Genomic DNA, 19,971 nt, shown 5'->3' on the forward strand with positions numbered 1-19,971 from the left:
TCTGTTCTATTTTCACTCCTCTTCCCCAAGGCACAGTCCCCATTGGCTACAAGGGTTTAGTGGGGACTCTTAACACCAGTTCTCTGGCGTCCCCTGGATTTGGGTGTGGACTTGCACAGTCGTCATTGCTTTCTCCCTTCTGCTCACCTCCTCCCAGCATTTCCCTGCACTATCTGATCCATCGGGCCCTTCCTTGCTCAGATCTGGAGGACTCAGGCCTGTGAGCGAGGGCCCAATTGTAGAAAGCCGAGCCGCCCTCGTGAAGGGAGCAGCAGGAACAGAACCCGTCCAACTCAGGTGTCAGCCTCCTGCGGGCCTGGGCGATGGGAAACGTGATGGAGGGGAAGTCAGTGGAGGAGCTGAGCAGCACCGAGTGCCACCAGTGGTACAAGAAGTTCATGACCGAGTGCCCCTCCGGCCAGCTCACCCTCTACGAGTTCCGCCAGTTCTTCGGCCTCAAGAACTTGAGCCCCTCGGCCAGCCAGTATGTGGAGCAGATGTTTGAGACCTTTGACTTCAACAAAGTGAGCAGGGGTCTAGGTGGGGGGCGCTGGAGGGCCACCCCGGGAAGCCCGACCAGTGCGGGGTGGGGAGGAGCAGGTGGGAGAACAGCCGCGCCCACCAGAGTGACTTCATGTATACAGTTCCTTGTCTATCTGGGAGGTCAAATGTCGACATTAGGGACTCAATTGATCTAACGTTTACTGAGCTAGTGAGTCAGGCACTCGGGGTTCAGAGGTGAATCAGACCCGTCGCTGCCCTCACTTTCCAGGGGAAGGCAGAGAGGTCCACAAGCTAGTGTCCTCAGGGGCTGAAGCTAATGGTTCCCTCTGCCTTTTCTGCACACACATCTCAGTTTACTCCAGAACAAGTGCAAACACAAGACAGTCCTTGAACTAAGTGCTTGGTGCTGTATGTGGTGCTTCTGCAAGGCCCTCGGATGCTCACAAGGATGCAGAGGAGGAGGGGTAGAGAGCAGAGAGCAGGGCGATGAGGCTTCAGCCCCGGCTGGTCTGGGATGGGCAGGCTCACGCTACTTGGGTCATCCATGACGCTCTGTGGACACTAAACCTGGGGACAGGCAGGGTTGCCTGGTCACTGGGGAATCCAGCTACTCCAACTCCAAAATACCCAGTGACCTTGGTTCATCTTCTCCCAAGTGGGTCGAAGGTCTACACAGGGGTCAGACTGTATGTCTCCCCACGTAGTCACCTGGATGCATTGGTGAGGACCTCCTGGTAAGCTGGAGGTGGCACTGAGAGAGCAGTCAGGCACCGTGAGTCTGGGCCGCTAGTTTTCATCAGCTGGGTGACCCCGAGCTTGTTATCTGCCCCTCAGCCTCGGCTTATACACCTGTATCTGCCATGGACGTCGGGTCATTGGTTAAGAGGTTTGTGGTTTTCAGTAGCAAATCTTCCATTTATTTGGAGCGATTTAGTCAGGATGTAGTGGTAGGAGAACTCGAATCCGCAAACCCTTCTTCCCACCCCTGCTGGTCCCCACCCCATGGCTGGCGCTCACTGGGAAGGCGACGATGTGATGAGGCGCTGCCATGTGTCCACCACAAGCCGGGGAGAGGCTGCCCAGAGCTTTCCCCACTCCCCTCACTGCCCAGAGGTCCAAACACCACTATGGGCGGAGCTCCTGGGGAAAGCTGGGGGTCCGAGGCTATTTAAAACTCACTAATATTTGGGATCAAGGGGCCAAAGCAGATTATGGGCTTTGAGTCTCAGCCTCAAGGGCAGCATCCTGGCGCCCGAGGGCTTTCTGAAGGGAGCGTGGGGGAGCGGAGGACTAGAGCCTGAGGTATGAGACCAGGACGGAGGGCGTCAGCACCCTGGACCCCCCAAATGCTCCAGAAGCAGCGATCATTCCTGAACAGGAGAGGGAACCGTCAATAGTCAAGCCTCAGCTCATTACACCCAAATGTAACAAAATATGTCGTCTTCTCACCTGCTAAGGAACCCCTTTGGGTCAAGACATGTCTCCAGAAGGACCCCCAAAATCACACCTATGACATTAGGAATGCGCAGCCCATCAACCCTGTATCTGCCTAGTCATTCATCTGCCATCTCTTCAGGTTTTTTTTGTGTGTGTGAGGAAGATCAGCCCTGAGCTAACATCCGATGCCAATCCTCCTCTTTTTTGCTAAGGAAGACTGCCCCTGGGCTAACGTCCGTGCCCACCTTCCTCTACTTGATATGGGACGCCGCCACAGCATGGTTTGACAAGCAGTGGGTCGGTGCACGCCCCGGATCCGAACCTGAAAACCCCGGGCCGCCGCAGCAGAGGGCGCGCATTTAACCGCTACACCACCTGGCTGGCCCCCATCTCTTCAGTTTTTGTCACATGCAAGCGCCACCCATACTGTCCCAAACCTGACCTAGATTATGCCCCCCACACCTCTACCTTAGGGCCTTCCTAGGTGCTGCCCGGGACCCTCTTCCTCCAGAATTCTGCTTGGCTCAAACCTTCCCCTGCTACAAGTCTCTGCTCAAATACCTCCTTCCCACTGACACCTGCCCTATCTCCTGACGTAAACCCTACTTTACTGGGACCCTGTATTTCCTAGTCCCCTCTTTTCCCCCAGAGCACGTCTCATCTCATACATGATATTAAGTAACATTTAGTCACCGTGTCGAGGGTCTGTCTGCCCTGCTGGACTGTGAGCTCTGTGAGGGCAGGGAGGTTGGTGTGTCTTCATTGCTGTGTCCCCACACCCAGAACAGTACATGAACACAACAGGTGCTTCGTAAATATTTGTTATATGAGGGAATGAATATAACAGCAATCACGAGTTTATGGGCTATTTTTATGTTTCATAATACTCATTAATTTGAATACATAATTATTAAAATGAAGAGTATCTGTCACATCTGAAGAGCCTCATCCACCAATGGTACACAATCACTTGGGCAACACTGCCTCCACCCATTGTCGTGAGCACAGAGCAGTTTAGCAGACTGGCTAGGATACGGGACACGGACTGGGAAGTTGTGATACAGAGAGGAGTTAAAACGGGGGTGTGCCAACGACGGCTGTGGCTCTATTTTTGTAAATGAAGTTTTATCAGAACACACCACACACATTCATTTACAGAATGTCTGGCATATTTGCTCTCTAGCCCTTAAAAGAAAAAGTTTGCCAGCCCCTGAGTTAGAAGACACTGTCTCCTAGGGTACTGTGCTGGGTGGGCAGGGGTACAGCAGTGTGACCCAGGAACAAGCATGTGCTTTGCTTACTTCAAAGAGTTGCTTTCAAGTAAGCAAAGCACACGCTTCTAGGCGAGGTTTTGTCATTCATTAGCTGGGTGGCCTCACAGCTCTCAATTTCAGCTTTTTCATCTGACAACGGAAACAAAAACCTCACCTGCTAGGGGTGGTTGTGAGATTGAGTAAAGCCAATAAAACACCGAGCACAGGAAGCACCAAAAAAAGAAGGTAGTATTATTACTGAATCTAATCGGTAGCAGTCTTGAAAAGTACGTACTGTCGTTCCTGTCTTAGAGCTGAGGAAACTGCGCCTCAGAGAGGCCAGGTGACTTGTCCAAGGTCACACCTCTCCTAAGACAGGGTTTAGGTCTTTCTGGCACAGAAGCCCACACCTTCCCCTTTTGAGTCACTTTTTAAAAAATTACAAAAGTAATACAGCTCATTGTGAACATTTCCAACAATACAGAAAGAGAAAAAATGGAAGCAAAAGTATCCTCACTCTGGGTCCCCTTGCCCCAAGGAAACCTCCTTAGCATTGTCTTGCTTCTCTGAGCATCAGCATCGCTGCCTAGGGGCCTTATTCTAACAACAGTCCTGAAAGGTGGGTTGGGCAAGGATTGAATGAGCGAAGGCATGTGTGAAACCCAGGCAAATGTTCACTATGATCATGATACCCACTGTGGGTAAGGCCTCATCTAAGGCCAAAGGCTGGCACAGAACCAGGAGATCTCAGAGACCTTCCTGCCCAACCCTGTCCACATCCCAAATAACAGTGCTCTAGCGCCTGCTTGCAGAGAGCTCATTACTGCATGAGGCTGCCCCTTCCACCATGGGCAACTCTGCCTGTTAAAGAGTTCTTCAGGGGCCAGCCCTGTGGCCGAGTGGTTGAAGTTCCCCATGCTCCACTTCGGTGGCCTGGGTTCTTGGGTTCAGATCCCATGCATGGACCTACACCACTCGTCAGCCTCCTCTATTTTGGCCCACATACAAAATTGACGAAGATTGGCGCAGATGTTAGCTCAGGGATAATCTTCCTCAGCAGCAAAAAAAAAAAGAGTTCTTCATACTGACCCCAAATCTGCCTGTTGGTAACTTCCCCGTTCCAGAGTCCTGGTGAGCAAGTAGAGGAATGGGGGGCTGGGATCCAAGCTCTCATGCTTCAAGTCCAGCGCTCCTTTCCCTACAGCACTCAGCCTTTCTGCCCGACACAGGCTTCCCTCTCCCAGCCTCCCTCAGCTTGGGGGGAATGTGGACAGAGGCAGGCCTGTGCTCCCTGCTTCCCTGCCCCATTGGTAGGGCTGGCAGGACCCATGAACATTTGGGGGACCCTGGAGAAATATCCCACAGGAATGTCTTGTGCCACCCTCCCTCCCAAGACTCCTTGAGGGCATCATCACCCCAGGAAGCCTCCCTGAGCCCTGCTCCTCCTGCCCTCGCCCAGCACAGTTGGGTGCCTCTGTTCTGTGATCCCATAAGGCCCTGTCCACTGTGTTGTCCCTGAATATACATCACGGTGGCACAGTGATCTCTTTATAATAATAACAGCCAACATTTACCAAGTGCTCACTAAGTGCCAGGCCGTGTTGAGTGCTTTACAGACACGAACTCATTTAATCCCACAACAATCCCATAGAGGCAGGTACTATTATAACTATTATACATACAGAAATCGCGGGCCAGAGACACATTGAGTCCTTTGTCCCAGATCCCAGAGCTTTGAGGAGTGGAGCCAGGATTCAAACCCGCGCCCTCCACACTGCACTCCCCTGTGGACCGGGTTCACAGCTTACCGAGTTCTGAATCCTAGGTCTATCTCAGCACGCAGTAGGTCCTCAGCGAAGTTCCAAGAATAAAGAATGAGAAGGGCTCCCCTGGCATCCCTATCTGCTTCCTCCGCTTACCCCAGCTCGGGGGAGCTCACCCAACCACGCCCCCACGCTGGGGGCTCGGTGTCGTCCCCGCCACACACAGCTTCCCGCCACTCGAAGGGCTCTGAGTTTGAGAAACACAGGGAAGCAGTGACGCTAGAACCAAAACACCTGTGAACAGACACTGGGGTGTGAGGCGGTTTACGGGATTTGATCGGCAGTCTTCGGGGCAGGCAGGGCCGGGGCGAGGAGGGGCCAGGACGGGCGCGGGTCGGGTCTGGACTCAGCATCCCCTGGGCCGGTGGGCTCCGAGGGGCTGGGCGGGGCGGGCCCGGCAGTGGGCTCAAGGCGGCCGCGCCCCTCGCCAGGACGGCTACATCGACTTCATGGAGTACGTGGCGGCGCTCAGCCTGGTCCTCAAGGGGAAAGTGGAACAGAAGCTGCGCTGGTACTTCAAGCTCTACGACGTCGATGGCAACGGATGCATCGACCGCGACGAGCTGCTCACCATCATCCGGGTAACTCCAGGTGCAGAGGGCCGGGCTAGGGGCGGGGGCAGCGGCCCGGGCGGACCGACTCCGGAGTTGAGAGCCGGGGGGACTTCAGCGGGCGGAGCTGCAGTCTCAGAAGTGGACAGGATTGGTATTGAGGGTCCCTGTGGCAGCTGTGGCCCTCGCCAGCCGCGTGACCTGGGCCACGTTCCTTCCCCTCTCTGGGCCTCAGTTTCCTCATCTGTACCAAGCTAAGTCCCAGCTCTGCTTCTGCTGCCCACTCTGCTGCTCCGGCACCCTGGCCTCTGCTCCCCACGAGCTCTCACGGCCCCCACTCCCACCACCGAGACTGAATTAGGATGGGTCCTCTCACTTCTCCTCCTTCCCTCCCAGGCCATCCGAGCGATTAACCCCTGCAGCGACTCGACCATGAGTGCGGAGGAGTTCACCAACACCGTGTTCTCCAAGATTGACGTCAACGGGGATGGTGAGGAGGCTGGGTGGGGGTCCCCAGGAGAGGAGCCACCAGGGATGTAGGGTCTCCAGGGGAGAGGGGCGGGAGGGGGGAGGGAGGCACAAAGGGGCTTCTGCTAGCCACCTCCTCCCTCTGCCGCTGAGGTGGCCTTTAGGGATCCCTGGACCAGACTTTGGTGTCTGGCTCCTTTGCCTGCTCCACTCACAGCCACTTGCCCCAGCGCTGGCTCTGTCCCCCTCGCAAGCCTCCAGCTCCGGGCTCCGGACAGCAGACACGAACGCCCTCCTGCCCATGACCCCGTTTCTCTCTACCCCAGGGGAGCTCTCCCTAGAGGAGTTCGTGGAGGGCGTCCAGAACGACCAGATGCTCCTGGACACGCTGACGCGAAGCCTGGATCTTACCCGCATTGTGCGCAGGCTCCAGAACGGCGAGCAAGATGGGGAGGCGGCTGGCGACCAGCAAGATGAGGAGGGGGCTGGCGGCGGGGCGGCTGAGGCAGCCGGCTGAGCCCACCGCCCAGCGGCTTCTGTGCTGCGGAGGGGGTGTGTGGTCGTGCTGGTGTCGTCGTCTTCGTTGTTTTAATACTAGATGGAGTCTGTGAACTCACAGGCGCAGCTTACCTCTTGGGGGTGCACGGTGGCAGCACAGGGGCAGGGGTGGGGGTCCAGAGCAGGAGATGGTGACGGATGGTTCCAGACCCCTCCGCGTGACTCAGCTGGTGGTGGCCGCTCCCTGCTGGGGGCACTCCTCCACATCCCTCTGCCTCCTCCCTTCTGGCCCCACCCTCAGCTTTTCCCAGCTTTCCCCTCTGAGCTTCTCCAGTCCCACTCTCTTCTAGACATGGAGGCTCTGAGGCAGAGCTAGGCTTTCCCGGGACCCTGATGGACTCCTGCAAATCCGGGCCCAGGCTCCATCCCGGTGCTGCAAGCACACACGCATCCCACCCTAGGACCCCGGAGCCCCCTTGTGGGTTTGTGTTGGTTCATTCCTCCCTTCTGCAAGCATTTATTGAACACCTACTGTGTATAATGCTAGATTTTGGACGTGCAAAGAAGAGGAAAGTTCTCATCCTCAAGGAACTCACAGGCTAAGACTATTATAATAAAATATGCTAAGAGAAGCTATCAACAGGTTCTGTAGGAGCACAGGGAACTGTGAGCAAGTCTGACTCAGAGACCACCTCACAGAGGTGACCCTGGAGTTTGTATGTGAAAGAGGCATTGGGGTTGCACACGGAGAAGAAGGTGATGTGTGGGGGAGGTTGGAGGGCATTCTGTATGATGTATGTGTGCATGTGAGGGGGCTGTGTGATGTGGGGAGGGGCTTTCATAGGTCTAAATTGGGGGTATCTCTTCGGGTTCAAATTTTACCAAATTTGAAACAATAAAGGGTCATCATGTCCATTTTTAGGGAGCACTCCTAGGGCCCCAGTAATAGGGGGGAAAAAACACAAAACTTTAAGACATTTGCAGTGTTACCAAGGAGACAAGGATGGAGTGTTTGGATGACAGTATAGATCTGAATCATGACTGAATGACGGGCCATGGTGTGGGAGTGTGTGTGTGTGTGTGTGTGTGCATGCATCCAGACACTCTGGGAGCGTCTGCTCGAGTTTAATGTTGGTTGAAAAGAAGGAGGCGTGGTCCTCATTTATCCAGAAGAAATCCGTATTTATTCAGAAGTAATTGCATGAGACCCTCACTTCCCCTGCTGGCTCCTTGGTGGTGCTTAGTGCTACATGGTCCCCCACAGGTCTGTGACTCTTTGCTCGTGGCAAGTGACCTGATCATCCCCAGTCTAACCTAAATCCCTCTTGCTGCAATGACACATGTGGAAGTGGGGCAGTCTGTTACAGGGTGGCCCCATCCCCATTTGTTGCACACCCCAACTTTAGGAATACGTCTCCAAGACCTTGGGGAGAGACATAGGCTGGAGAAGTTGTGCCCATTTTTTCAAAGATTCTCTTTCTTCTGGGCTTTGAGTCTTCACTGCAGGTGGGAGTGGGGGAAGTGCAGGGAGTAAATAAAAATCCAGGGGTGGCAGGGAGAAAACAAGGGGGAAGGGAGAGAAGGCCCAGGTTGCAGAGAGCCCCACTGGGGGGAGAGAGGGTGTATTTTGCTCACACCTTTTCATCACGTGGACCACCCCCCCTCCCCCCCGGCCCGCCTGGGTAGTCAGCCAGGGCCTGAGCACAGACATGGAGGGAAGGTGGAGGTCAGGGCCAGGGGCAGCCTGGAAACAAAGGGAGTTGACATTTCTACTTCTCTTGATGGCTGCCTCTTGGGAAATCCTGAAGGACAGTTGGGAGGATATTTGAATAGAATTAGGACATTTCCCCAACCTCATTCACATGCCAGCTTCATGATTTGGGGCATATCTGTGTCCTATCTGGAGTACTACATTTTTTGTGTGTATGAGGAAGATTAGCCCTGAACTAACATCTGATACCAATCTTCCTCTTTTTTGCTGAGGAAGATTGGCCCTGGGCTAACATCTGTGCCTGTCTTCCTCTACTTTATATGGGACGCCACCACAGCATGGCTTGACAAGCAGTGCATCGGTCAGCGCCCAGGATCTGAACCTGTGAACCCCAGGCTGCTGAAGCAGAGCGCACGAACTTAACCCCTACACCACCGGGCCAGCCCTGTCTATTATTTTTTAATCAACTGTTTTTTATCTAAAATTTCTTTTCTTTTTTTTTTTGTGAGGAAGATCAGCCCTGAGCTAACATCCACTGCCAATCCTCCTCCTTTTTTTCCCCAAAGCCCCAGTAGATAGTTGTATGTCATAGTTGCACATCCTTCTAGTTGCTGTATGTGGGACGCGGCCTCAGCATGGCAGGAGAAGCGGTGTGTCGGTGCGCGCCTGGGATCCCAACCCGGGCCGCTGGTAGCGGAGCGTGCACACTTAACCACTAAGCCACAGGGCCGGCCCCTAAAATTTATTTCTAAAGGAAACTTGATGACAATATCACACCTACGAAATCGAAGGCTCAATAGGTTAGTTTTATTTTTCATACATCAACATAAAAATGTATCTAATCGAATGAGTTTCTAGTCTGAATTCCTCAGCCCCACCCCCCTTCATGCAGAGTGGCTCCCTTTTAATTAAGTTTCTATATTGGGGTTGTGCATAGAATTTGTATAACAAAAATAGTTCCACGTCTAAAAAAATAATAATCTGAAAACTGCTCGTCTAGTCCAACCTGCTCACCGTACAGCTGAGATAACTGAGGTTAGGGAAGAGAAATGGCCGTTTTGGGTCAAATAGCAGTTGGAGGCATAAGCCTGGCCTAGAACCCAGGTCACAGGCCCCCCAATTCTCCCCAGAGACAGAGAGACGGTTTCTCCATCTTTTAAGGAGACACATTCGGCTTGTGGCTGGGAATGGTGGAAGGTCCACGCTGGGGGTAGGGGTTGAAGAGGTGAGTGTGGGGGATGAGGGTGAAGGAGGTTGAGAGGAGGTTTTATTGGGGGGAGGTTGGCCGCAGGGGTTAGGGGAGCAGCACCAGGGCAGAGCTGACCCCTCCAGGGGCAGGAAGACCACACCCTTGCTTGCTTCAATTTTCCCTTGTTGACCCCCTGGTGAGGACAACTTGGGGAGGAGCAGGCAAGAGTTCTCCCATGAACACTCTTCAGGATCCTGGGGGGATGTAATTATTATCCTCCCCCCAACTCCTACCTTTTCTTCTGACTCAACACCTTCCAGCCCCTACCTTCTACCAGTCTTTGCTTCATACCTCGTGAGTGTGGGCATTCTCATTGATAACTTGGTCTATGGGACGCCACCCTTCAGTCTGCCCCTGCTTCCAACCGGGAACCACTTAGGAATTTGTGGGAGCCCCACAACCACCCAGCCAAGGCATAGTCCTTGCAGGAGCAGCTGAAGGGGGAGAGTAACCCAGTTCCCTTCACCACCCCAGGAAATCCTCCCAATGGACTGTGCCCTGTTGGCCCCTTCAGACCAACAGCCTCTCCCCTCTCCACTCAGCCCCGCGGCCCTGCACAGGGGCTGCCAGGAAGTCCAAGCCAGGATGAGCATGGGCACAAGCAGGCTGAGCCAGGACCCTCCCTCTACTCTGGAAACCTGGTGAGCCTGGAGACAAGGCTCCTCCAAGAGGAGGGGCCTTGGACTCGGAGGGGCCTGTGGACTCCTACAGGAATCCCAGGGCCCCAGATCCTTCAGAACATAGCACTTCTCCGCCTCTGCTGAGAGATCCAGCCACTGGGACTCACATCCATCTGCAGCATCTTCATCACCCATTTGTCACGACGGGCACCCTCAATGAACTCATTCAGAGACAGCTGGCCTGAGCAAGGGGCAGGAGAGACAGTCATGCAGGAGAATGGAAGAGCCTGCAGTCACAGGGCCTAAGCTTGGGGCCCGTCAATTCTCCGATTCTTCAGGAGTCTCCTGGAACCTTCAAGGGACTTCCTTTGCAAATGAATTTAAGTTTTACTTTTGCCCATGGTACCCGTGAAATGTTCTTGGGGACCCTTCTGGGTATGTTCCCAGCCTGCTCCCTCCCTGCACAGCCTTGGGCTGGGGCACCGAGCTACAGGGAGAAGAGCCCAAGTAGATTTAAGGGAGGCCTACCCTATAACCAGCTCTTAAATATATTACCCCATTTAGTCCTTTCAACCATTATTATCCCCATTTTCCAGATGAGAAAACTGAGACCAGGATGAGAGGTTAAATGTATCATCCTGGTCTGCCTGACTCCAGAGCTATTCTTTTGCTACCCTAGCCTGGCCTCCGTCAGCAACTCCAATAGGAGTTTTAATCACTCTTACACACATGGTGTGCTAGTGACATCCTTTGCTATTTCATGGAATCCACTCCACACCCAGCTCACAGATGAGGCTCAGTTTTTGGGAGGTGGAGGGCCTTGCTCAAGGTCACATGGCCAGAAAGTAGGGGTGCTATGGATGGGCAGCCCCCCACCCCACCATCTCTGCCCCTGTTACCATCTCCGTTCTCGTCCACCAGAAGGAAGATCCTGTCCACGACCTCCTCGGGCGTCAGCAGCTGGCTTTGCTGCTGGGCCTCTGTCTCCACCCTGCAGGCTTTCTTCAGCTTGTAAATCGCCTGCAGGAGGGAGCCCAGCCACGCTCATGGAGACCCTGCGAGCTCCGCCCCTCACCCAGGACCCCTGCCCCCAGTGCCGCCCCCCAGGCTGTGCATCTGAGGACCACAGGACCCAGATCTGAATCAAAACTGACCTGTCCTGAGGCTGTTTTTTCAGGGTCCGAGTGGCCTAGTTCCAACCAAGTTCCTGGCCTCACACACTGCCCACCCCGACATTTCCACTGTGAGTGTCAGAGCTGGAACCCAAAACCTGTCCTTTGGGGTGTGTACGCACTGTGATGTCTAAACCCCACTTTACAGAGGAAGAAATGGAGATTCAGAGAGGAAAAGAGAAAGCAGTATATTTATGGATGTGTGTTTGTGTGTGTGAGACAGGATGAGGGAGATCCAGGCGTCTGGTCTGGAGGGGAAGGAGCAGGTTTCTCTTTTGCCCTGTTTCCTCTCCTGATGAGGCAACGTTGGTGAAGTGAAATGGGGAAATGCACAAAGCAAGCCCCACTGATGGTTACAGCCCCAGCACCTCCTGCGTGGATGAACTCGGGCAAACTACAGAACCTCTGTGAGGCGGTTTCCTTGTCTGTAAAATGAGCTAACAGCCCCACCTCGTAGTGCAGTTCTGGGGAGTTAACAGGCCAACCCTGTTCACGCGTCAGAGTCTGCACTAGTGTAGGGACTTCTATTTCCCCCTTGGTCATTCTTTTTTTTTTTAACAGGAGAAAAATCAAACAAGTTTAATAACATGTATACATGGGAGAAACCCAGGAAAACTGGGTAACTCAGAATAGCCGAGGCTGTCACCTTAAATACTATCTTCAGCTAAAGACAAAGGAGGATGTTGGGGTTGGGGAGAGTCAGTTATGGGAGATTACCAGAAAAGCACAGTAAACAAGAACAAGATGGGGTGGCCTGGTTGTGCAGCAGTTAAGTTTGCGCACTCCGCTGTGGCGGCCGGGGGTTCACCAGCTTGGATCCTGGGTGCAGACCTACTCACCGCTCATCAAGCCATGCTGAGGCGGCATCCCACATAGAGCAACTAGAAGGACATACAACTATGACATACAACTTGACGTACAACCCTCTTGGTCATTCTTGCTCTCAGTTTTGTTAGTCTTTTCAAAGAACCAGCTTTTAGTTTTGTTGGCTTTTCTTCTCTTGTGCATTTCTTTTCTATTTCATTGATTTCTGCTCTTTCTTATTTCCTTTCTCTACTCTCTTTGGGTTTACTTTACTCTTCTTTTTTCTAATTTCTTGAGATGACTTCTTAGATCATTGATTTTCAGCCTCCTTTTTTTCCTAATATACACATTTTAAGGCTGTAAATGTTTCTGCAAGCCCAGCTTTAGCTGCATTCCTCAAGTTTTATGTTTCCATTATTATTCAGTTCAAAATACTTGTGTGTGTGTGTGTGTGTGTGAGAGAGATATTATTTCTTTGATTTATGGAGTATGTAGAAGTATATTGCCTAATTTCCAAACAGATGGGGATTTTTTAGTTACTTTTTTGTAATTGATTTCTAGCTTAATTCCACTGTGGTCAGAAAACATGCTCTGAATGATTCCGATGCGTCTTCCCCCATCCCAGCCCCGGGGCCCCTGCTTCAGTGGCCATCTCACAGCAGTGCTCACGGGCCCAGGAGCCCAGCCCCACGGTCACACACTGACCTCCACAATGTCGAGCAGCTCCAGGCGGTCGATGCAGCCATTTCGGTCCTTGTCGTAGATCTTGAAGGTCCACTTCAGCTTGTGCTCCAGGGTGCCCCTCAGCACGAGGTTCAGGGCTGCCATGTACTCCAGGAAGTCGATGGTGTTGTCCTGCATGGGAGTGGGGCTGTGAGGCCCCCTCCTGCCCACTGCCCCACCTCCCCAGAGCGCGGGTGTGAGCCCTGTTCTGGGCCATCCATCCTTACAAACTCAGGGCTTTGCCTCTTCCTTGCAATCAGTGTGGCCACTGTATCTTTGCTTGTGCTGTTCTCCACCCCAGATCCTTTCCCAGTCTCCATGATCACCCAGTCCTACCGGGCCCTCAAGGCTCAGCTCAAGGGTCCCCTCCTCCAGGAAGTCTTCCTTCTTGGATCACTTCAGCCAGTGATCTCTCTCTCTCCCTCTCCTTCATCTAACATTCACAGCACCTACTATCTAGTCTACACAGTTTGGGACTTACTCTGTCATTGTCACTTAACTGTTTTGTAAGTACATCTTGTTCTCTAGCTACATTATATGCTCCTGGAGAATAGAGAGGGGTTTACACTGCCTTTGTGTCTCTTCCATGCCTGGCATCGTGCCACTTATGCTCAGAGTCGGGGTCCCATAAATATGAATACATGATTGACTTAGTCTGAACTGAGACTAAGGTAGTTTGGAAGGAGGTTAGAGAGCAGTGCTCACACTGACAATTTACACATTCATTCACTCTGAGCCTGAGGAAGGCAGACAGGCAGTGGCTCCAGACCCTGCTCCCCTCTAGGCCCAGGTGGACATGACACGGGAGGAGAGGCCTGCACCCCCACCCCCACCCAGGAAGAGTCAGGGGAGACAGAGCTCAGGGGCTGACTGGCCAGAGGAAGGAGGGGAGCACAGTCCCCTTCTGAGGTGACTCTGACCAGGAAACTGAACCTTCCTCCAACAGAAATGTGACAGCAACTATTAATCCATAAGCAGTAAACAAGAAGTAGGGGGAGACCATGCTGTTACTCCGGATGAGTGTGAGGTGAGAGGTGGGTGGTGGTGGCTGCAGTGGGTGGTGGGACCAGGGTCTCAGGCTGAGCTCCACAAGGTCTTCCCACTTAGAGGTGCTCACGTATTCCAGGGTGGGGATCTCAGCTCTCCAAACCAAAATCTCAGTCGTCGGCTCCCCTAGGAGGGTCTGTCACTCACATGACGTTGTAATCAGAAATGACATCGCTGGCCCAGAGCACCTCTGTCTCACTGGGTCAGGCACTCGGGAGCCCCAGCCCCAGATCAAGGGGTGCCTGGATGAGCAAGGGGTGAGCAACAGGACAACATGGCAGAAAATGAGGGAAATAGCAAAAGCCTGAGAAACCAAGAAGAAAATAAAACGAGCCTACCTCAACACCTGAAGTGTTTTATTCAATGTCTTTTATATAATTCCTTCTGGTCCTCCATACCCCCCACCATGTGTTTACCTCATTGAGGTCAGACTGTAGCTATAGTTTTATTTCCTGGATTTTTATTTTAAAATGTTCCATGTCTCTAAAATTATTTAAAATTCTACCTTTTATTTTTTTGAGGAGTATTGGGCAGTCCCTCTTATTGAACATGGTTTTAATATTTTATGTTACACAATGAACATCTTTGTGCATATATATATATATATTTTTTTTTACATCTCTGGTAATTTCTTTAGGGTAGATTCTTAGTAGTGGTTGTTCTTTAAAAGGCTATTTTCATTGATAATTTTTTTTTTTTTTTTAAAGATTTTATTGGGCCGGCCCTGTGGCTTAGTGGTTAAGTGCGCGCGCTGCGATGCTGGCGGCCCGGGTTCGGATCCCGGGTGCGCATCGAGGCACCACTTCTCCGTTCATCCTGAGGCCGAGTCCCACATACAGCAACTAGAAGGATGTGCAGCTACGACACACAGCTATCCACTGGGGCGTTGAGGGGAAAAAATAAAATAAATAAAATCTTTTTTTTTTTTTTTTTAAAGATTTTATAAAATCTTTTTTTTTTTTTAAAGATTTTATAAAATCTTTTTTTGTTTTTTTTTAAACATTTTATAAAATCTTTTTTTTTTTAAAGATTTTATAAAATCTTTTTTTTTTTTTTTTTAAAGATTTTATTTATTTTATTTTTTCCCCCCAACGCCCCAGTGGATAGCTGTGTGTCGTAGCTGCACATCCTTCTAGTTGCTGTATGTGGGACTCGGCTTCAGGATGAACGGAGAAGTGGTGCCTCGATGCGCACCCGGGATCCGAACCCGGGCCGCCAGCATCGCAGCGCACGCACTTAACCACCAAGCCACGGGGCCGGCCCTTCATTGATAATTATTATTTATTGAGCTTACTAAAAATCGATCTTATGTTTCTTTTTCAATAAGAATTGAATATCAAAATGTCTGCAAAATGGCTGGTAGGGACCATCTATTTTATGCACATCATCTCCCTCAGGTCAGTTATCCTCATTTTATTCATGAGGAACCTGAGACTCAGAGGTTGAGTAAGTTGCCCAAGGAATTCCCACCCAGCAAGTGGCAGAGCCTTTCAAGCTACATATCTTCTCCAGTTCATCAAGTTGGGGAACTTTCTCACCCCACTCAAGGTCTATTACTGTCTAAAAAATGAGTCTGGTATTTAGCACCAAGAAGAGAAAAAAAAAACCAAAACCACTGACAAATGCCTACTCTCCAGATCTCTATATTCTCCCACATTCTTTGTCTAGAACCTTCTGCTCTCATAACATCCTCTCTCAACATGATTCAGTTTCCACAATGACCCCTTACCTTACATGAGACACATTGTAGAGTAGCCCTTCCTGACAGGTGACTGCACCTGTGAGGTTACTGCAAACCCCAAGACCATGTCTGGGAAGCTTCTAGCTGAGACTAATCACATTCTCTGTGCACGGGCCCTCGTCAGCTTCAATTACCCACAGAGGCTCAAGATGGTGGAAATGCCTGTCTACTCAAGAGTAGGAGCAGAAGTGACAGGCGTGTGATCTGCTCTCTGGGATTATCTGCCCCGTTTCTCCCTGAGTTGGCTGCATTTGTGCACCAACCCTGACCCCAATGCATGTTACATAAGGATCCCAAATGACATTTGATCTTCATCTTCCCTTTCCTTCCATCCCAGTGCATCACAGGGCGACCGCCAGAGAGGAGTGTTATCAGGGAGAGCGGCAGAGACCAGGTGTTCTACCTCCCTGCCTCCACCAAACCCCGGTCACCATCACCCCAGATTTTGATATGTGAACTAGATCTATGAGCTAGTTTGATTTTATTTGCCCCAGAAATCTCAGACCAATTGCCCAGAAATGAGACTTGCTGATATAAAGATGGTGCCAAGGTGGGAAGTGGAGTTGGGCATGGGTTTGGAGACAGAGACTAAGTTGGGAAAGAAAAGAGAAGGCTCAGTGCCCGACATAGGAACTTAACAAAACTTCTAGGAAAGCTCTTCCTTACAGTAGAATGCCAACTGATAGATAGAGAAAGGATGGTGGGGTTGGAAAGTTGTCAGTAGATGCCAAACCTAGCAGCTGAAAATTTGATGAGCAACAAGATATTTACTTAGTCTCAAAGTATCTCCCTAAAAGATGCTTATTAATTACGAAGGAAAAACAGTAAATTTACAGTGGAGAAAACTGGCAGTCACCACGGTAACCAAATGATCGAGGTTAACCACCCCAGTAATGGGACAAACCAACATCATGCGCTCCCTGACGTGATGCACCGAGAAGGACACATCACTTCAGCAGCATTTCTGTCAGAAGCATAAAACCTGAATCTAATCACCAGGCGACACTAGACAAACCCAAATAATAGGCTTGCAATCTCCAACAATGTCAGGATCAAATAAGACAAAGAAAAGCTGAGATTAAAGTCTTCAAATTAAAGACTAAGGAGCTAGGACAAGTAAATGCAATGTGTGATCAGACGGAAAAAAAAAAAAACTATGAAGGACCTTATCAGGACAAATTGACTAAACTTGAATATGGACTGTCCATTAGATAATAGAATTGTATCAATGTTAAATTTCTTGATTTTGATACTTATATTAGGTTATTTAAGAGAATGTACTTGTTCTTGGGAGAAACACACTGAAATATTCAGGGGTAAAAAGGTGTGATGTCTCCAACTTTGTCTTAAAAAAAACATATATATGTATATATATATGAGAGAAAGAATGATAAAGCAAATGAGGCAAAATATAAACAATTGGATAAACTGTACGTGGGAGTTACTTATACTATTCGTGCAACTTTGTGTAAATTTGAAATTCTATCAAAATAAAAGTTATAAATAAAGAAAAAAGCAACTGATGAATATTATATGCTAACTCTAAGAAAAGATGAGGTATCAGGGGTACAGCTATATTATGCCCAGGGGCTTAACACTCCCTTTTGGATCTTGACTTGTTATTGTATTGAATTTTTAGATGAGGAAGATTGATATATTTGTGAAAGGCTTATCATATATGGCCTGTTTTTTTTTTTTTTTTAATCATTTTCTCTCTTTAAACAAACTGCCTTCTAGGCAAGTGCACTTGCCTGGGAGTCAAGACCCCTGAGTTTACGACCTTCGGCAAATTAATTCACTTCCTTTTGCCTCAGTTTTCTCATCATTTAATTTGAAATGACAAACTCTGCTGCTCCCTCACAGGGCTGCTGGGACTCGGAGGAGACCGAGGAGGGGAGGAGCTTCGAGAAGTCTGAAGCTCCCTCTGAGCCTTGAGAGGGAGTTTATAGGGTTCATCTCCAAGGAGGTTTCTGTTGCATTGAAGACGCTGACCCCACCCTCCTGTCCCCCACAGATGCAAAGGAGATGTGCACTGACTGGTACCAAGGACCAGGTCCGACCTAGAGAGGCAGTCCTAGTGATTCAGCTAGAAAGTGAAGTTCTCCACGCACAGAAAAGTGGGGTACCGAGGCTTTCTCCAGATTATCTAGATCCAACCCACTCAATTTTGAGGACTGAAATAGGTGTTTGAGGCAACCCCAATGGTTTAAAGGGTTGCAGAGGAACTAAACTGGATGATCTTAAATAATGAAGGGGTTTCAATTTTTAAATTCATCTTTTAGGTTGGTATTTACAAAATATATTTTCTTCTTAGCTGCGGGTGTCATTGGAGGGCTTAAAGAAACCCCGTGGTTGAATGATTTCATGGAATCATCCATGACATGAAGAGTTGAAAGACACTTTTGCAATAATCCAATCTCCCAGTCAGTGCAGGAGGCTCCTCCAGCTTTCTTGGTGGGTAAGACCTGATTGGAAGACCAATTCGAAGGACGCCAACAAGGGGGAGCTCACGGTCTATGCCAAGATACCTCATCCCATTTGGGACAGCTCTTTAGCTCCTTATCTTTAGAGTGACAGGGGCTCTGGTAGGTGTGAAAAACAAGGTTCTCGGGCTGCAGAGCCCTGGCCAAAAATACCCAAAGAAAGGACTGGACTGTGTGCCCTTCTGCCAAGCCTTCAGCTCTCAGGAAGAGGAGAGAGGGAGAGTCAGATGGGAGCGGAGAGACGGAGAGGAGGGAAGGGAATATGGGAAGGGGCAAGTGATGGGGAAAGAGAGGAGAAGAGTTTTGGAGAAGGAGTGAGACAGAAAAGGTGAGAGGGGAGTGGAGAGAAAAGCAGAGCAGAGAGGAAGAGCAGGAGGGCTGAGGAACTGGGAGCTCCCGTGGAGGATGCTCCTTTAGCTCAAGGAGGAGAAATGCCCCAGTGGACGGGCTGCCAGTCCTCACCTTCAAAGCGCCTTACCCCGTTCTTGTCGAAGGCTCGGAACATGCCCTCTACATACTGGGTGGCCTCCTCATTGCGCATGACCTTGAAGAAGCGCTTAAACTCGTGCATGAAGAGTGTGCCGCTGGGGCACTCCACCACGAACTTCTTGTACCACTCCTGGAGCTCTGCCACGTCCATCTCACTGGCCATCTCTGCCTCCTCCCAGCTGAACTGCTGCCCCATCTTGGCCCCCAGGAACGTCAGGGAGCAAGGGTCTGTGTCTCCTCTCGGGCTTCTGCTGATTGATTCCTTAGGCCAGGGCCCTCTTCCTCCCTTTCCTTTGCGCAGCCAGCCTCTTCATCATCTCCCGGGAAACTGAACATGTAGGGGGCAGGTGGTGGTGGTGGTGGGGCATGGGCAGGGCCAGGCCAGCTAAGCTGCCCTAAGATCATTAGAAAATTCCCCTGGAAGGTGTGACCTCCAGCCACTAAGCTCCCCTAGCCTCGCGCCTCCCTTTAGTCTTGTCAACCACTCCACTAAGCCACCTGGCAGATTCTGAAGAGGGCGGGGAGTGGGGGGGGTGGGCGTGAGAGATAGGCAGAGGGAGGGCAGGGTGAAGGCGAGTTGGGAAGATAGGCCGAGACCCTCTCATCTCACACACACTCCTGTCTCTTTAGTTGGGCACCACGCCGCTCCAGAGAGGCCCATCTTGGAGACGCAGGAGACTCTGAAGTTCAGAGAAGAAGCAAGGCCAACTCCTTACCCGTAAAATAGAATCTGCTCGTGATCTGGCGCTCGCTCCTCCACGTGATCTAGCAGCAGAATCTATGATGTGCAGGGCTCTGGGTGAGCAGCTCTGTCCCCAAGCTAATTCAGTCCCCAGCACAATACCTTTAGCTCCGTTACAGATCACACCCTTGAGTCTTGGAAGTTTTCCATTTTCCAATTTAAAGTGCAATGCTTCCCTCCAACACCCTTCCCCTAAGACCGAGAGGCAGGGCTTTTCCTACGTTCTCTCCAAAGTGTGAGCATGTGAGGAGGAGCTGGGAACATGGCTTAAAATCTCTCTGAAGGCTCTTCCTATATTTTATAGTAAAGGTTCATGTAAACTTGTTTTTGAATAAATTATATATTCACTCTTATTTTGATGTAATATAAAAATGACCCCTCCAAGAAATCAGAAAACCTGGAGCACCGCTTTTTCTAGAATATTTTAGGGGCAATAGTTCCAGTGAGTCTCATAATCTCAGGGGCAGCAGTCTGTCTCTCACTGGACGTTCATCCTGAATTGTTTTGTACGTCTCCAGGCCTGACTGCCTCTCTCACCAAACATCCCTAGTCTCTCGGAATTCTTCTCACTTCTTGCCATTCCTAAAGTAGGACCCTACTTCCTCTGTCATCCTTTCAAGAACTGATGGATTTTTCCCCCACATGCCACATCCTTC

General features: G+C 50.7%; 2 protein-coding genes across 2 annotated transcripts; one reads left to right on the plus strand and one right to left on the minus strand.

The window, feature by feature from the left end:
- Nucleotides 1-323: 323 nt before the first annotated feature.
- GUCA1A (guanylate cyclase activator 1A) lies at nucleotides 324-7,308 on the plus strand. Its single transcript, XM_004424449.2, has 4 exons — nucleotides 324-524; nucleotides 5,449-5,598; nucleotides 5,965-6,058; nucleotides 6,363-7,308. The coding sequence occupies exons 1-4, from the start codon at nucleotides 324-326 to the stop codon at nucleotides 6,551-6,553; spliced, it is 636 nt and encodes a 211-aa protein (XP_004424506.1). The 3' UTR covers nucleotides 6,554-7,308.
- Nucleotides 7,309-9,957: 2,649 nt separating this feature from the next.
- On the minus strand, nucleotides 9,958-18,884 carry GUCA1B (guanylate cyclase activator 1B). Its single transcript, XM_004424149.2, has 4 exons — nucleotides 18,563-18,884; nucleotides 12,796-12,945; nucleotides 11,014-11,134; nucleotides 9,958-10,355 (listed from the first exon to the last, which is right to left on the minus strand). The coding sequence occupies exons 1-4, from the start codon at nucleotides 18,767-18,769 to the stop codon at nucleotides 10,228-10,230; spliced, it is 606 nt and encodes a 201-aa protein (XP_004424206.1). The 5' UTR covers nucleotides 18,770-18,884; the 3' UTR covers nucleotides 9,958-10,227.
- Nucleotides 18,885-19,971: the final 1,087 nt, after the last annotated feature.

This window comes from Ceratotherium simum, chromosome 13 (genome assembly GCF_057802395.1).
Source record: "Ceratotherium simum simum isolate JZ-2026a chromosome 13, ASM5780239v1, whole genome shotgun sequence".
Classification (NCBI taxonomy): Eukaryota; Metazoa; Chordata; class Mammalia; order Perissodactyla; family Rhinocerotidae; genus Ceratotherium; species Ceratotherium simum.

Excerpts from the sequence above, each read along its gene's own strand:
- GUCA1B (XM_004424149.2), bottom strand. The coding sequence starts at position 18,769 with ATGGGGCAGCAGTTCAGCTGGGAGGAGGCAGAGATGGCCAGTGAGATG. Across the intron at positions 11,135-12,795 it reads AGCTGCTCGACATTGTGGAG|GCGATTTACAAGCTGAAGAA; the intron begins GTCAGTGTGTGA and ends TCCCTCCTGCAG. Across the intron at positions 10,356-11,013 it reads GGTGGACGAGAACGGAGATG|GCCAGCTGTCTCTGAATGAG; the intron begins GTAACAGGGGCA and ends CCCCTTGCTCAG.
- GUCA1A (XM_004424449.2), top strand. The coding sequence starts at position 324 with ATGGGAAACGTGATGGAGGGGAAGTCAGTGGAGGAGCTGAGCAGCACC. Across the intron at positions 525-5,448 it reads AGACCTTTGACTTCAACAAA|GACGGCTACATCGACTTCAT; the intron begins GTGAGCAGGGGT and ends GCCCCTCGCCAG. Across the intron at positions 5,599-5,964 it reads AGCTGCTCACCATCATCCGG|GCCATCCGAGCGATTAACCC; the intron begins GTAACTCCAGGT and ends CTTCCCTCCCAG.